The sequence below is a fragment of the Sceloporus undulatus genome, chromosome 6 (genome assembly GCF_019175285.1).
Source record: "Sceloporus undulatus isolate JIND9_A2432 ecotype Alabama chromosome 6, SceUnd_v1.1, whole genome shotgun sequence".
NCBI lineage: Eukaryota > Metazoa > Chordata > Lepidosauria > Squamata > Phrynosomatidae > Sceloporus > Sceloporus undulatus.
The window spans coordinates 90,307,464-90,324,919 of NC_056527.1; the positions used below are offsets into that span (position 1 = coordinate 90,307,464).

Below are 17,456 nucleotides of genomic sequence, written 5' to 3' on the forward strand. Positions count from 1 at the left end.
GGATGCATGGATCACATGATTCCCAGCCATGGCCTAATGCAGTGCATCTTAATCTATCTGGCGTGTGAGACTGGTGAATCCCTCATTCCCAAAGTACCAGAATTCAGAACCCTATTTATGCCCATTGAATACAACTATTTCTTTCTGTCCAGGAAACTTTCCAGGGATCAGCAACCAATGACCCAGGTGGAATCACTCTGAGTAGCACTGGCCTAATAGAAAACCAGCCATGTGGTTGTCTTCCATTAGCAAGCACAGCAATTGTACAGCCCTTAGCCAAATATTTGACATGCATTCCCTCTATTTTATCTCATGCTGGTTGCTTATTTTTGAAAATTAAAAACAAAATCCCACATGCATCAGTTCCCACATGCACACATGGGCTTTTGAATAAGCACACGGATCTTGAAAAGTGCCAGAGGAATTAGGGTGAAAAGCAAGGCAAGAGGACAGAAGTGATGAATAAATGTGCTTCCAGCTATAAAACAGCACAGTAGTTGACATCCTCTTGTTGCAATGTGCTCTAATTCCTTTAAGGGGCAGTGTCTACATGTGAGACATTATTAGGAAGGCAAAGAGGAAAACCTGGAGAGACTGACACTATGTATTGTCAGGCTTCCTTTTTTGTTAACAACAACAGCACGATAATACAGTATTTGTCTGAGAACAGAACATTTCTTTCCCTGCCTAGCTTTTTCTTATTTTTCTCAATAACCAAAGATGCTTCCATTTAGCAGAAATACGGAACCATTTGTCCTTCCAAGTTGGACAGCACATCCCACCATCCTCATGAATGTCCAATCTTGGCAGAGCCAGTGAGAACTGGAAATCCAGCAACATCCGGAGAGCCCCCAGTTTCTCACCTGTGCTAGACACGGGGTGAATGAAGTGTAAGAAAAGTGTATGAAAAAAAATCACAAATGTATACAACACCAAATGACTATTGTGAAAGCTTGGTTTATGCTTCCTGGACCAGGCTTGTTCCCTTAACAGAATGCTCTCTCGGTGTTTGTTGGCAAGTGATTTTCCAGAGCCCTATGTATGGCTTTATCTGCTGAATGTTTCCATAACTGGTTATCAGGGCTAAGGGCATACAAAACCTCTATGGCTTTCTACTAGTTTAAAGATCAGAGTGCCTAAATACCTTAAAGGCACCAGATGTCATCTGATCTTGGAAGCTAAAGCCCTTGTTAATACTTGGATGAGAGACTACCAATGAACACCAGGTGCCATTAGGTTTTCCTAATACAGTTGGCCCTCTGTATCCACAAATTCCTTATCCATGGATTCAACCATCCACAGCTTGAAAATATTCAAAAATATATAAATTCTAAAAAGAAAACCTTAATTCTATCATTTTATATAAGGGACACCATTTTATTACCCCATTTTATTTAATGGGTCTGGAGCATCCACAGATTTTGGTATCCATGGGGGGGGGGCTCTGAAACTAAACCCCAGTGGATACCAAAGGTACACTCTAAATGAAATGAAACCTATAATTAAGCCCTGAAATTCCCAAAATGCTGAATTTTGCTGCTGCCGCCAAATTCCCTGCTTGTTATTTACAGAAACCATCAACTATGCACAGTACTGCAAAGAAGAGTGGCTTGGGAAGCCTCATGTTAAAATGTCTGCCAAAACATGATGTACTGACCTAACTGGTTATGAACCTTTAGCCTCAAATCTACTGTGTATAAAATAGGGGAAATCATGATTTCCCTCTGGCCTTGTAAACAGAAGTTACATTGTTGTTATTATGTGCCTTCCAGTTGTTTCCGACTTATGGTGACCCTACACTATCATGGGGTTTTCTTGGCAAAATTTCTTCAGAGGTTTGCCATTGCCTTCCCCTGAGGCTAAGAGCATGAGACTAACCCAGGTTCACCCAGTGGGTTTCATTGCCTAGCAGCAATTGAACCCTGGTCCCCAGAGTTGTAGACCAGTGTTCAAACCACTATGCCAAGTTATTAGCCTGCAACAACAAACCACTATCCTGGGGCGGGCTGGAAGAGGAAAAGTGATGAGGGAATACCATCACAGACCATTGCATTTCTATTCTGTACTAGGTATCACCTGCTTAGATCCAATGGTAATAAATAGATGCAGCCCATCTCCACCAGGCGACTCTGGACTTTATCACATGGAGAAAATCAGGGGTTTAAACAGTGATTATCCCGTAAAAATCGTGCAATCGCGATTAACATTTTCACACACATCGTGATTAAAGAGCCATTATCCCTGGAATAAACAGGCCATAAACAGCAACAAATCATTCATGGGATTTCCCAGTGAATGATTTGTTGCTGTTTATTGCCTGTTTATTCCCAGGATAATGGCACTTTAATGGCAACGTCATGTGAAAATGTTAATTGCAATTGCACAATTTTCATGCACTCTGTCAGGGAAGGCTGAAGACTGAAAAACTGCAACTCTTAGGATCCCATAGGATGGAGCCACAGTACTTAAAGTGGTGACAAACTGCATTATTTTTACAGTGTAGATAAATCCTCAGTTGACTACCATTTTGCTTCATGGCTATAGGGCTGCAGTTTGGGATGGAAATACCAACAATGAAAGCATGTGTGGTCAGGTATGGAGTAATAACAAAAGTTTTATTCATGGTAGAGAAGTGCCACTGTAGACCGTAGCCCAGACATTTGGGGAAACTTTTGGCCTGCTAGATGTTTTGACCTGCAGTTCCCATCAGTGCCACCTTCATGTCCAATGGTACTGGGATGTGGGAACTGCGGTTCAAAAAACATCCAGGGAATCCCTGCAATAAGTAGTAGTTGTTTGGCCTTAAATGGTGCTGTAGTCCCAGAATAGACAGCCAGAATGGCATAGTGGTTTGAGTGTTAAGACTATGACTCTAGAGAGCAGGGTTTGATTGCCAACTCAGCCATGAAACACACTGGGTGACTTTGAGTAAGTTACATGATCTCAGCTTCAGGGGAAGGCTATGACAAAACCTCATCTGACAAGATCTTGCCAGGAAAATCCTATAATAGGGTCCCCATAAGTTGGAAATGACTTGACAGGAGCGCTAAAAGCTGTACCTAGTTTTCAGTAAGAGGTGGACAAGCGTATATAGGATACATGGCATTTTGCCATGGAAGGAAGCCCTGATGGTTAACAGGGTGCAGTGGCTCAGTCATGAGAGAGATGTACTATGTACATGTGCAGAGGTTGTGTCATGTCTGCTTCTTTAAAACAATGGGCAAATGTCAATTATACGAAGAGATGGTGCTGATAACTCCTCAAATACTCCTCAAACTCCTCTTTTGTTGGATTCACTTCATGACCTAGGGTTTACTAATTCATTCTTCATTGGGCTCACATCTTATCTCTCATTTAATTCTTGGAGTTTTTGTATCTTCTTTTCCCCTTTCAGTAGGGGTTACACAGAATTTTGTTCTCAGCTCTTTGTTGTTTTCTCTTTAATACAATATCTTCAGGTAATCTTATCCGTTTGTGTGGTTTTCTATATCATTTTTATGCTGATGATACTCAGCTGTACTCCAGAATGCTTTTCTGACATCAAACATAATATTACAGTGCTTCATCCTCACCTAAAACTAGTTTTCTCTCCAAAATATTCTTTACAACATACATTTTCCATCACAGTTAATAATGTTCTCATTTAACCTGTGAAGGAAGCGCATAGTCATGGCTTTATTCTTGACTCTTTATCTTTTGTTCTATATACTGAAGCTGTAGCAAAATCATGTTGAATTTTTCTTTTTAATATTGCCAAAATCAGTCCTTTTCTTTTTGCTTCTTCTGCTAAGACCTTAGTTCATGCTTCAACCATTTCCCACTTTGATTATTGTAATCTTCTTTTGACTGATCTTTCATTCCATTATCTCACCTTAGTCCTCTGGTTTCCATTCAACATTCTGATGCTAAGATTATCTTTTTGCCTTGTCCTTTTGATTGTGTAAACCCACTTTTTACACCTCTTCATTGGTTGCCCAGTCCACTCCTCCTAGGATTCAGTACAAAGCCCTATGCAACCTAGCTCCCCCATCTTTCAACCCTTTTTTCTTTTTACCAGCCTGCTCAAGATCTGCGTTCTAGGAACTCTAGGCTTCTCACCCATCCAAAATTTTCCACTTCCTTGGCTTGGCTTCATCCTTTTTCAACCACTGCTCCATACTCCTAGAATTGTCCCCCTGAATATTTGTGGATAGCTTCCCTCCTTTCTTCTCTCCACTCCCCCCCCCCCCACCACTCTCTGTGTTAGTGTATACAGATATTTTAGAGTGATCTACCTTTGGCAAGCCCCATTAGTTTTGGTTGTTTTACTATATCCCTATTTGAAAGACTCCTAGTGCTTATTCAAGAAATCACTGCAAACCATCCTTTAAAAATAACAGAACAAGCCGAAATGGAGGTGACAATTATCAGCAAAGCCCAAAGCATTATATTGGGAGAGTTTATACTTCTTAAAATTAACCTGGAATCGCCCAGGAAGTCATTTCTCGGGCTAGAAGAACCAAGACCCAGCCCTGCACCATCTTCAGCTCCATCTGGCTGACGGGCCTCTAGCCTCAACCTCCAAACTGCCCCTGAAGCCAAGCTCAGGGCAGAAGCCTTGGAGAGGAGGGCAAGCGGGTAGGCAGGCAGGCTTCAGTGCAGTTGTCCCTAATGGTGGTACAGCTATGTAGCTGCATTGCCATTAGAGACACTAGGACTTGAGCATCCCCAGATTTTGGTATCCGTGGTGTGTGTGTGTGTGTGTCTGGTATGGATCACCTGCAGATACCGAGGACCGACCGTAAAACATATTAAGAGAATTGTGATAAATAGTATGAAAAGGGGGGGGGTATTTTTTCCCCATCTGTTTCTGTCTTTTGGGCTGTTCAAGGTATCCTCAGCACTCTTTTCCAGCACCACATCTCAAATGAATTTGCTTCAGTATTGGCAAGTTGACATTGTCCTCTCACCATGCCGCTGGATGGTAGGCCAGTTGAAAAGGAGCAAGACAGATAGTGTGACATATACAGCTCTCTTTCCTCCATGAGAACAGAATGGCCCCATGCCTCAGGAGGTATAGCAATGGATGGTCACAGTGGGTATGTCACTGCCAGAGGCAATTGTCTCATTCTGCCTAGTGAAACAGCTAGCACATGAGTGTGTGTTTTAAGTGTGCGGTCTTGAAACAGATCCTTGCTCACAGGCCATGAAAGTGGAAATAATAATAGATGACACAAATGGTCCCCTTCCACAAGACCACCTTTAATTGCACTGTTAAGAATGAGGAAGCAGGGTAGGTCAAAATGGCCCTTGAACCCAGCCTCCCCCTCCCCCTCCCCTGGGTCCCCAGTCCTGACATGGCATGACACGCCAATCTGAACAAGACAGTAGCTGTGGCTGATGAGTGCCAATGGAGCTGGTGTGTTTTGGGGGGGGGATGGAAGGGTGGTCTGTGGCAGTAAACAGGGTGAGCCATTTTGTTTGCTCACCTTGGCTGCTCATGTGAGCCGGCCCAACAAAAGGGCCTCTTGGAGCCAAGCTCAAAGGCCCGGTCGCAGATTCAGACAAAGACAAAAAGGAAGGGGAGACCTGGAAGTGGGACCTTGGCTTGTTTCTAATTCAGCCTGTTGTGTTGTTAAGTTACTGTGATCTTGTTTTGTTTCTGCAGGTGGAGGGTAGACATGTGTGTCGTGGCCTCCTCTTTTGTTGTGGAAAAAAAGTAAATGGCGGTTAAGACAGAGACACAGCTTGTAAAGAAAAAAAAGAGTGAGATATTGCCATCAAAAGGACTGGCATGCAGGAGTCTTCTGTACAGTTGTTGGCAGTCTATGTGAAATTATGGTTCCTTGGTCACTGGATTTGTACAGTTCAAAAACCCGTGTCTGCTGCTTGAGGTTCTTACCCACCCTCCTCCTCCTCCCCACCATCCCTCCATGAACAGGTTGGGGCCGTTTGAGTCCCAGGCGTCTCTTGCTGTAGTTTGGCAAGAAGAGAGAGAAAGAGAAGAGTTGGATGCATAGCGGATTCCTCAGCCATTACCCCCATCCCATGGCAGGGAACCTGGGTGTCGATTCCCTGACTCCTGGGGTACAGTTTCTGCTGTCTGGCCATTTGTGGTATTGTCCAGAGAATGTTGTCAGCACGCAATCTCTTCCAACGTGCCAAGTGTAGTCTGCAGGGGGACTGTCACAGTGTGGCTGATGGGATCTGAGTGGTTGGGCAAGGGTTCGCATGTGCTCTGCCAAAGAAAAGGAGGGGGAGGGAGAGAGAGAGAGAGGGAGAGGGAGAGGGAGAGAGAGAGAAATTGGTAGAAATCAGCTGCTACAAGAGAGTACCTCACCTCAGCAATGAACTCTCTAGATGACCTAGGCAACCATTTTCTGCTAGGCTGATCAAACCCATCTGCAGCCTTGGCATAACAGTACTGGCCTGCCTTCCAGTAATACTGTAATAACTTTTTTAGGGATTTCTCAAAGCGAACTGACTTACATAAAATGTGCTATACCATGGGTGGTGACCCTGTGGCACCTCTGTTGAGAGTACATATCCCATCTGCCCTGGCCAGCACACCAAATGGTAAGGGATTATTGGAGTTACAGTTCAACAACATTTGGAGGACAATATTTTTCCCTTCCTAGTTCTACATACACTAGTTATTAAAATGATTGCTTAGGGATTGTCTGCAGGAGATGGGGAATCCATTTCCTCAGACTATCAGGCATCTAGAACTAAAACAAATTAGAAAGAAAGAAAAAAGATCTAGGGGATACAGTATATGCAAGCTTGGATTCTCACCGAAGCAAAACAGCTCAGTAGTGTTTATATGCTTCTGCCTGTGATTTTCACATTAAAATTCTCAAACTCCAGGTTGGCACTGCAGGCACTGGGGAGAAATTCAGAATTCACAGTGGGTGATGGTGGATGATGGGAGTGACAGTCTATCACATTTGGAAGGCAGCTGGTTGAGGAAGGCTTGTCTCATCTATCTTCATATTTCTCTGGCTAACAGCTATTTTGCCTTTGACACCAAATGATGGATGCAGCTATTTTTTAAAGCTCAAAACAACCAGAAAATCCTCCTGACACCTCTGGTACTTCACTAGACAAACATAAAGTAAACACAGTTTTAGAAATCCCATCAAGTTCACAAAGACAGCATTCTGTTGATCAGTAACAGATCTGGATAACAACTGTTTCCCATATTGCCAATGGATGATGGTCCATCTCTGTCCCAGCCTGCTTCTATAATACACCTATAGATTCTGTGGGGAGGAGTTCCCAAAGTACAGTTGCAATACAGCAGACTCTTGTGGTGCCATATGCCAGTTTATTGTGGCAGAAGCTTTTGTGGGCCAGAACCTATTTTATTAGATATATGAAATGGTCACCTAGTCCAGTTTTGGGTAGACATCAGCCTTGCAGAATCGGCTCTGTTTCTGTTTCTGGTTTTTGTTTTTTAAATTACTGGAATTCAAGAGATCCTACCAATTGGCACAAAAGACAATTGGAGTTAAAAAAAATTGAGTCTAGCATGCCAAAACTCAATGCAACTCAGTTCTTCCACACAGAAATCCAGTCTTGCTTACCAAAGGAGATGTTCCTGTCTTTTTCACACTCTGCAATTGTAGTACTTTGATATCACTTGAGCTCCTATGGCTACATCTCATGGAAACCTGGGATTGGTGGTCTAGTGAGTCACTAGAGCTTTTTGCTAGAGAATTCTAAATACCTCATAACTGGTAAATCTTAGGATTCCAAAGAATGAAGCCATGGTTATTAAAGTGGTATTCAGGTCCTATAATTGTGTAGTTAGAGAGTCAGAAGCTACATAACCCAAAAGCTTGGCTGCTGCACTGAAAACCTTGCTTAGCTTTTAATAAAAGGCATTTTAAAACTGTTCCTTTGGATTTCATTCTAATAGACCAGAAAGTTTCTGCTCTGTTGACTGGGATGACTTAAATGAAACCTGTAAATTTTGAGAGCAAAAAATAATTCTACAGGAGATAATTCTATTGAGCAAGTGAGTTATGATCCTTCCCCTTACCTAACATTAATTTCAGCCAGGGCTCCACTACTCCTAAACTTCATTTAGGATGCCAGAAACATAAGGAAGTGGCAGAAAAAGGGAGAGTGCTTGTTAACATATAAAGAATGCATTTCCTACAGCATTGAAAAATTAAAAGCCATTTGCCTAAAAGGAGGCTGCTGGGGATCTGAAGGTAAGATTGTTTTGGGGCAGACTAGAGGGAGTCCTTCCATCTTTTTCTTCCTTTTAGAAAGACATTTCATGCTGCCCTCAGCTGGACCCCAAGAAACCTTGATGTAAGGTTGTGTTGTATCATGATCAGGACTCATTTGTTCCACAGCTCTGACGCTCAGAATCCTATGAAGTCAATGTGAAACTGAAAAAAAGAACAGCTTCCAAGTACTGTATGTGCAAATTGTCTCCTTTCAGTCATTGGAATAACTTCAAGAAGCTCTTGCACTTCAAGTTAGTTTTCTGGAATGTAACTCCCAGAAGTGAGTGTCCAAGCTGGCTTGAATTGTAATAAAAAGTAACTTTTCCAGGCTCTGTATTTCAAGCTTTAGAAGTCTGGCAGGAGGCCTTGGTCTTTACTTACCACATTTTCATCGTGGCTTCCTTCCTCCTCCTCCTGGCCAAGAAGGTCTAACAATTTCTCCTTGAGTAGCTAAAAGAAATTAGAAAAAGGGTAAGGCCATCTGTGAAAACAGGCACAACTGAACCACTCTTGGCTACAGGAAAACAAGCCTTGGCCACAGTCCTGTATGGATCAGTGTAGCACAGCAGTTCCATGTGTGGAACTATGCTTCAGCTGACCATTCCTTGATCACTGGACCTACCATAGAGCCTCCCACCCCCGCCATTTTGTGCCAGGTGAGAGTGGTGGAAGATCCGAGAAATGACTGGCTATGTCCTCATAGCTAGACACAAAATGATTACATCCTCCATTAAGGTCCACTTGGGGGCTTCTGGAGGTCTCAGTGGATGAGTAATCATTTCATGCCTCAATATGGGGACACAGCCAGATGTTTCCCTGATCCCTCACAACAGTCACCAGGCATGGAATGGCTATGGGAGTGGGTGCTGCAGTGACTCTATGGTAAACTGAGGAGGGGCTTTGACTGGTGTGGAAGGAGGAAGGGAATAGCAATCTCTGCCTTGACTAAAAGGAGACATACAGTCAGCCCTCTGTATCCACAGATCCTGCATCCATGGATTCAACCATTCATGGCTTGATAATATTAAAAGAAAAATTCAAAAAGCAAAGCCAGATTTTGCCGTTTTATATAAGAGACACCATTTTACCATTGCATATAATGGGACTTGAGCATTCACGTATTTTGGTATCCATGCGGGGTCCTGGAACCAAACTCCAGCAGATACCAAGAGCCCACTGTACATATGTAGCAATAGCATTTACATTTCTCTACTGCTTATCAATGAACTCAGCACTCTCTAAGCAGTTTACAGTCTGTAAGCCAGTTGACCCCAACAAGTTGGGTACTCATTTTACTGACCTATGGAAGGATGGAAGGCTGAGTAAACCTTGGAGCCCTGGGATCAAACTCACAATCTTGTGGTTGTAGTACTGGCATTTAACCACTGTGCCACCAGGGATCCCTATAGGTATAAGGCTGACTTACACCTGCATATGCAACTAACGGGATTCCAGCTCCTGTTTGCTTAGCAATTTATTCTGGAATAAAGGTTTTAAAAATAGCAATGATGGTATCAAGAAAATCATGGATACATTGGGATGGGGGAAGAATTACATGTATCTTATTCCTTCCTTCCAAGTTCCGATCCTGCCATCCTCCCACCCTTACAACATCCTACCCCAATGTGGTACTTGCCTGGCTTTTTGGATGATAACCTCCATCATCATATAGCCAAACTGCCTAGTACAAAATGTTTGGAGGACACCACGTAGAGTACTACAGCCTTAAACCAACCTTGTAAACCAGTTAGGATTATTCTTTCTACTACTGCAAATGTGGAAATGAGGCTGGAAAGGTAAGGTTCCATAAGAGGTCCTCCTTATAAGATTTAAACCTTTTGTGCACCTTAAACATTCTATACCTCTAGGACTTTGCATAATGTTTCTGTGTTATTACCAGAGTTTGGAAGTAAGTGGTTAAAAGTAATGCAGTTATGATGTGTGTGTTTGAGGGTGTAATGAAGTTACATTTCAAAAGTAACAATGGGAAAGGGTGAAGGCACTTTATTGTTGTGACAAGTAATAATTTCTAGTTACCTTTCAAATGTTACTAGGGAGGGAAGTTTTTAGATACGTTTTGACAAAAAAATATGCAGGCTTTATGCCATTCCAATTAATCTTATTTTCCTTTTCAAAATGCTAACAGAGAATAATAGAATAAAAGGAGTGCAACAGGTGATGTAGTGAGTTGCTTTCACAACCTTGCACTGAGTAATGGCAATGGGTTGCTTTTCAAACACTGTAAGAAGTTATGGGAATAAATTGCTCTTAAAAAGTAATTTTCCAAGCTGCAATTTTCCATCATCACCACCTGTTACCACAAATTTGTTGACATAACGGGGGCCAGAGCTAAACAGTGTGTACATAAGGCAGAGGGATTCAATTTACTGTTTAAAAATTATAGACTGAGGGGGAAGGGAGGAAGGGAGGAAGGGGAAATGAATTCTTCCTTCTTTGAAGGGGCTCTATTTATGAGCTCTTCATACAGAGAGCCATCACAGGGCCATGATGTCCAGACTGGCCATCATTCTTTTGCTTAGCTTTATGGAGCACCCAGAGAACTAATTTCATGCCTTGCCTGGTTGTTCTGTACTGTCCTTATGTCTGTTTTTAGGCATGAATCATGGCAATTATTTCTGAGCTAAAACACAGTTGCAGCACAAGCATGCCAAATGTAAACTGGTCAATTATTATTTAGACTCCCCAGGACTTCTGTCCCTTTAATTTTCATCCTTCCCATATTTGGTTTAAAGCAGCCTCTGGCACTTGAATGAGTTTGTCCATGTTCACAGACATGAGCAGCATTACTTCAGTGATCAGGTCCTCTTCTCTATTGGAAGATTTTTTTAAAATTACCAGTTCCTTTTCTGTAACCAGCATCATTTCTCCATAATTTGTTCCCTCTTATATGATCACAATTGCATTTTTAAAGTAATATATATCATTTATCCTTACTTTCATTCACGGAGGGGATTTCTTTAGTAATTTTAAATCGTCCTGCTCTCAAACCAACCCTCTTTGGACTGGTTAAGAGCTCTGAGTATGTGGTCTTCTTAATTATCTATGTACAAAAATAAGTTGTCAGGCAGCTGTGGAAGGTTCTGAGCTGTGGTGGGAACAAGGAGGGAGCATTGTGGACTAAGATGCGAGTGCCTCGTGGAGTAGAGTGTCCCTGGTCTCCCCAGCATCTGTGGGAAGTAGCATGGGGAAAGGAAAGGCAGCCTGGCTGGCTGCATAAACATGATCAGAGCTGGGAAAGTTAATATTTTGGATTACAATGCCCAGGATACATTGCTGGCTGGGGGAATCTGGATACCTCCTTAACAGAGTCTATCCATCTATCATGTGGTCTTCCTCTCTTTCTGCTTCCCTCTACTTTTCCTAGCATTATTGTTTTTTCCAGTGAGTTGTGCCTCCTCATGATGTGGCCAAAGTATGACAGCCTCAGTCTAGTAATCTTGGCTTCCAGAGAGATTTCTGGTTTGATCTGCTCTAGGATCCATTTGTTTGACTTCTTGGCTGTCTATGGTAACCTCCGCACTCTTCTCCAGCATTACATCTCAAATGAATTAATTCTCTTCCTATCTCCTTTCTTAACTGTCCAGCTCTCACGTCCATACATGATAACAGGGAATACAATGGCTTGTATGATTCTAAATTTCATGCTCAGTTGTATGTCTTTACATTTTAGGATATTTTCTAGTTCTCTCATAGCTGCCCTTCCCATTCTTAGCCTTCTTATGATTTCTTGACTGCAGACCCCATTATTTTTGTTTTCTTTATGTTCAACAATAAGCCTGCCTTTGCACTTTCCTCCTTGATCTTCCTTAGTAGTTGTTCCAAGTCTGTGATGTTTTCAGCCAGTATTATGGTGTTGTCTGTGTATCTTAGATTGTTGATATTCACTCTTTTCACTCCTCCTTCTTCTATGTCCAATCCTGCTTTTCGTATAATATGTTCTGCATACAAGTTGAACAGACAGGGTGAGAGGATGCAGCCTTGTCTGACCCCTTTGCCATTTGGGAACCATTCTGTTTCTCTGTGTTCTGTCCTGACAGTGGTCTCCTGTCCTAAGTAAAGATTTTTCATTAGGACTATCAGATGTGTTGGCACTCCCATGTCTTTAAGGACGTTCCATAGTCTTTCGTGATCTATGAAGTCAAAGGCCTTGCTATCGTCTATAAAGCACATGCTGATTTTCTTTTAGAATTCCTTGGTGCACTCCATTAGCCACTGTATGCTTGCAGTGTGGTCCCTAGTACCTCTTTCTTTCCTGAATCCTGCTTGCACCTCTGGGAGTTCTCTCTCCATGTATGGTTGGAGTCTATGTTGCAGAATTTTGAGCATGATTTTGCTAACATGGAAGATTAGAGCTATGGTCCTATAGTTGCTACAGTCTTAGCATCTCCTTTTTTGTGGATGGGGATGTTATATTGATCATTTCCAATCTTGTTGGCCATTGCTTTGTTTTCCATATCTGTTGACATATGTTGGTTAGCACGGGTGTTGATTCTGTTAGTGTTGATTAAAGCAATTTGATTGGAATATCATCTGTTCCTGGTGATTTATTTTTCCCATTTCTCTGTACTCTTAGGGATAAGTAAAACAGGAGTACTGAAAGGCTGTTGCGATCACAAGAGGAAGAGATGGCAAAAAAGAGCCTGTAATGGCTGCTGTTGTGTATGTGGGGGAGAGCATAGTTCCATAAATCAGGCCTGTTTCCGCTGTCAATGAAAGCCTCTCAAACCATGCCTGAAAAGTCTTCTGAAGAGACAGTTCTGTGTCTTTCGCTAGAGCATCTAGTTGGCATTTGCTGAGCTGAGGCACTGATGTACCACTGCACTGAACAAGATCCTTGGCTAAGTTGCTCTGACAGAACTAGCACACAGCAAAAGGAGTCGGTCAGGGCCTATTTTAAGATGGAGAAGCCAGAGCCTCAGAGATTATCATGTACCCAATTCCTTGCCACAGAGCTCCTTGCTTTTGAAGAAGTATTAGTGGGGTCTTCACACAGTCTGCTTCCAGCTTTTATTGGCCCAGTATCCACTTCTAAGGTGTGTAAAAGCAATAGTAGTGATGGGGCCCTCTGGATCACTACGTAGAGTGAACTAGGACGAGATCAGAAGCTCCCTTTGTTCACACGAGATGTAGTTTCATTACCACTCTAACTTGAGCAGTCCAGACAGGGAATGAGACACACAAGCCTCATTTGGTGAGAAGGAGAATATGCCCCCCCAAAGATTCCCTGCCTCTCCTTCCATAGATGGTGCTTTACATTTAATAGTGAAATAAAGAGTTAATTTGCTGCCAACTTCTTTATTTCTGTCAATCTCAAAGGTGCTACAAGATGTCTCCTACATACTGATTCTACAGACTAACATGGCTATATCTTTGAAGTGTGTAATTTTTCCCTTCAAAACTATCATGCAGTCCCTGTGCATCTTGTTTACAAACAGATTTACACACTTGCAAGTATGAATCTGCTTGTAAACAAGGTGAATTGGAGCATGTGTGTGCCTTGTTTTGAAGATAAATCTGTGAAGCTCTACTTTTTCATCAGTATTTTTAGGCAGAGAGGGGATACGAAACTCTCTGGGGGTCAGCAGCTGAGGTGTTTGAGGTGAGAATATACTTCCAATCCCAGCAAGTTGTGTTCTCTGTCTGTCATAAAAGTAAGGGATAGGAGAGTTGTGTTCTGGGAAGAAGAAATTTGGGATGCAGAACAAGTAAGGCAAAAGGCCAGTACAGGAGAAAAGAGAGGGTAGAAAGAGAATATGATCTATTATATTTACATCCCATCTCATTTTAAACAGAAAAACTCAAAGCTGTAGCAAAAGGAAGATGAAATACAAATGGGTTAAAGAAGGCCCATAGAAGAGATCCTCTTGCCTTCATACAGTGCAGAATGAGATAGAGGGATGAGCCAGGCAATGCAATGAATGGTTGCTCACATTCTCTCCATCCTTTTGCTAAACTGGCCAGACTGGGCATTGCAATATGAGAGTCACCACAACAGAAAAAAGGACTAGGACTTACCTCGTAGATATAGTCAAATATTTCCAGAATGGTGAGGATACTAGCACCAATAAAAAGGCCCATCTGACCTCCAATATCACCTGAGGAAGAAAGGAGGGGAAATGGAAACAGATATTTTAATCATACATGCTGTATGTATCCAGAAGTAATCCAGATTGGGTGGTGAGCCCATAAGCCCACATTGACTTGCAACATTTTTTTTAGTAGCTGGCACCTTTCCATGCTAGAGCCACTGTCGTATAGTGGTTTAAGTGTTGAACTACGGCTCTGGAGATCAGGGTTCAATTCCCTGCTCAGTCATGGGAATCCAATGGGTGTCCTTGGGTGAGAAACACACTCTCAGCCCCAGAAAACCCCATTGATAGATTCACCTTAGGTTTGCCATACATTGGAAATGACTTGAAAGCACACTACCACAACAAAAACCTTTCCATGCAGGCTGTAGAGGAAGAAATACTTGCCCCCCAAGCAGGCAAAATGGACGCATAGGCAAAAACCTCCCACTGTAAAGCCAGTGCAATCTAGTAGTTGGAGTGATGGAACAGGACTCCAGGAGATAAGGGTTCAAATCCTCACTCAGGAACAGAAACCCACTGGGTGAACATGAGCAAATCACACTCTCTCAACCTGAAAGAAGGGTAATGGCAAACTTAGTCTAAATCTTGCCAAAAAAAAATCCTATGACAGGTTCACCATAAATCAGAGTAGACTTGAAGGCACATAACAACAAAACAACCTTCAGCAGTCTTGTTGAAAAACGAAATCAAACTAACAAAAAATCCTTTTCATAAATTAAGAATGGGTAGGAATTTCATTCAGATTGTTGTAAACAAACCTATCATAATCCATAAATTCCTTCATAAAGAAAATGAAACAATTTTGAGATAATGTGAGGTTACAATACTATCATAAAAACTTTTACCTTAAAGATCTGGGCCAGCTCCAGAAGATTTACATTTCAGATTACTTTATTTACTGAGTGCACTTTAATAATAATAATAATAATAATAATAATAATAATAATAATAATAATAATAATAATATTTTATGAGGTAAAAAGTAAAACTTTCAGATTTGTTCATTGCTACAAACAGAACAAAGATGGTATGGAACAGTTCATGCATCTTCAAAAAGACCCTGGAAATAATGAGCCAAAATAAAGCATTAAATAATTATTGGGGAGAGGGGTGTTCATAAAGTAGAATATGTACAGAATGCATTTTGAAGTTGCAATTAAATTGTTCCTAATTTGGCTTCGGGGGGTGGGAGGAAATAATAAATACTCAGTGCCACAAATTAGATTTCTCCCAGCTAATGTTAATGATAAATTAATTTTTTAAAACAAATGAAGCTAATTTTTATTTTCACTAACGTTCGAAGCTCTCTCCAATGCTAGTTGATTGGTTTATGAGCTGATCATGGAGAAAGTGGCTGGCAAAGATCACCCCATCCTTAATCCTTGAGCCTGCCTACTTGGTTGGAAGGGATTTTGCATCACCCATGTCTACCAAGCAAGCTGAATAACCTTGTGGTCTGCCTTCACCATTCTGTTGTTGTTGTTGTTGTTTTTGTTGTTGTGTATCTTCAAGTTGTTTACAGAGTATGGCGACCCTAAGGTGAAACTATCATGAGGTTTTCTTGGCAAGTTTCTTCAGAGGGCGTTCGCTATTGCCATCCTCTGAGGCTGAGAATGTGACTTGCCAAAGGTCACCTAGTGGGTTTATATAGCTGACCCAGGATTCAAACCCTGGTCTCCAGACTCCTAGTCCAACACTCAAATCACTATACCACACTGGCTCTCTACTCACCACTCACCACTTTGGAAATGCACAACCTCCTACAGAGGATTGATCCCAGGAGGAAGAAAAGAGTCTCTAGTACAAGTTGCACAGAACACAGACTGCAGATGCAACAACCATCAACCACTGTAAGCCACTCTATCCCTCCTCCGCCTGGACCCATGTTTCAGCCGATAGGAAAATATCCCCTGGCCTTTTTCTTTTTTAAAAAAAGATGCTGAATAAAGAATGTAACTAGATTAGCAGGCTAGGGCCTGAATTTTAATGCCTTGCTTTTGTTTGGTTTTCCTGAAACAACTGCCTGCTGTCAAAAGCCTGCTCAGAGCATACCCAAGGGTGGGGAGAGAGGGAAAAATCAAAGATATGCATGTCACTGGAGGCGTGAAGCTGGGATGAAGCAAAGCTCACTCATCTTGCATGGGGGCCGGGGAAATAACCTGCTCTGGTTGCCGTAGACAGGTATCATTTGTACACATTCCATGATGGAGAGGTGTTGTGTCTTGGAAATGTAACTAATATTATTGCTAGGGCCTGATGTATAGCAAACAGGCTCAGATCTCTCCTGGGAACTGAAGTGTATACTCTAAAAGTACTATTTGTTTTTGATTCCAGAATGTATTCCTCAGAGGGATGTGTGATGCTTGACTTATGAAGACGATGAACAACTCTTCAGTTTTGTTCACCAAAAGTCTGACTGTTGGGCTCTCCTGAATCATTCTTGTTTTGAACCCTTCCCTGGTCAGTATTTCATGCAGTAAAGGGTTATGGAACTTCAATGAGGACTATCACAAGACATTTTGGAACTGCCTGAGGAAGTGTATGTGGTTCTTGGCAAGGCTGAGTGAAGGTAGCAGAGGACTTGGAGAAGTTCCCCAAACAGAGCTCCCCTTTGAGGTTATATGTTAGTAACACACAGAGGCTGAAATTGTGCATCGTTAGACATAACTATGATGATGGAGCTCCATTATTGTATCTTTGTCAGATGATGCCACCCTTCCAAAACCTATCTTTCCAGCTAGGCATCACCACAACTGAAGAGCTTCCAATGTGCTGCAGATTGAAGCACTGGGAAATTATTTTTGCAGTGCTCTCCTGGTTGTGGGGGGTTGAGAACAGGCAGCTGGAGAAAACTCAAGGGGCTGCGCAACTGCTTCTTTCAGTGTGCCCTATGAGATTGAAAACCTTTCAGCTGGGGCACTGCCTGGCTGAAAAGGGTTACAGCTGAGAGTGACTTTCTGAGTTGTGCTTGAAGAGAGGACTGAATTCGGAAGTACTTAGCTCACTGTGTAGGCTGACAGTCTTGTAACTACTGAACAGGATGCCAGCCAAAATGCTGATGATAAAAAACATTGTGAAATTCAGAAAACAATGGAGGAAGAAAAAAGAAACAACCAGCATCTTT

At 42.1% G+C, this 17,456-nt stretch overlaps 1 protein-coding gene across 2 annotated transcripts in view; it reads right to left on the reverse strand.

Moving 5' to 3' along the window:
* Nucleotides 1-5,229: 5,229 nt before the first annotated feature.
* Nucleotides 5,230-17,456, reverse strand: part of ASIC2 (acid sensing ion channel subunit 2) — a 483,092-nt gene continuing 470,865 nt past the window's right edge. For both annotated transcript variants that reach the window (XM_042476899.1, XM_042476898.1), the window contains exons 8-10: nt 14,256-14,335; nt 8,601-8,669; nt 5,230-6,217 (exon numbers count right to left, since the gene is read on the reverse strand). In XM_042476899.1, the coding sequence (XP_042332833.1) occupies nt 6,116-6,217; nt 8,601-8,669; nt 14,256-14,335 (251 nt within the window). In that variant the 3' untranslated portion in view covers nt 5,230-6,115. The remainder of the gene's footprint in view (nt 6,218-8,600; nt 8,670-14,255; nt 14,336-17,456) is intronic.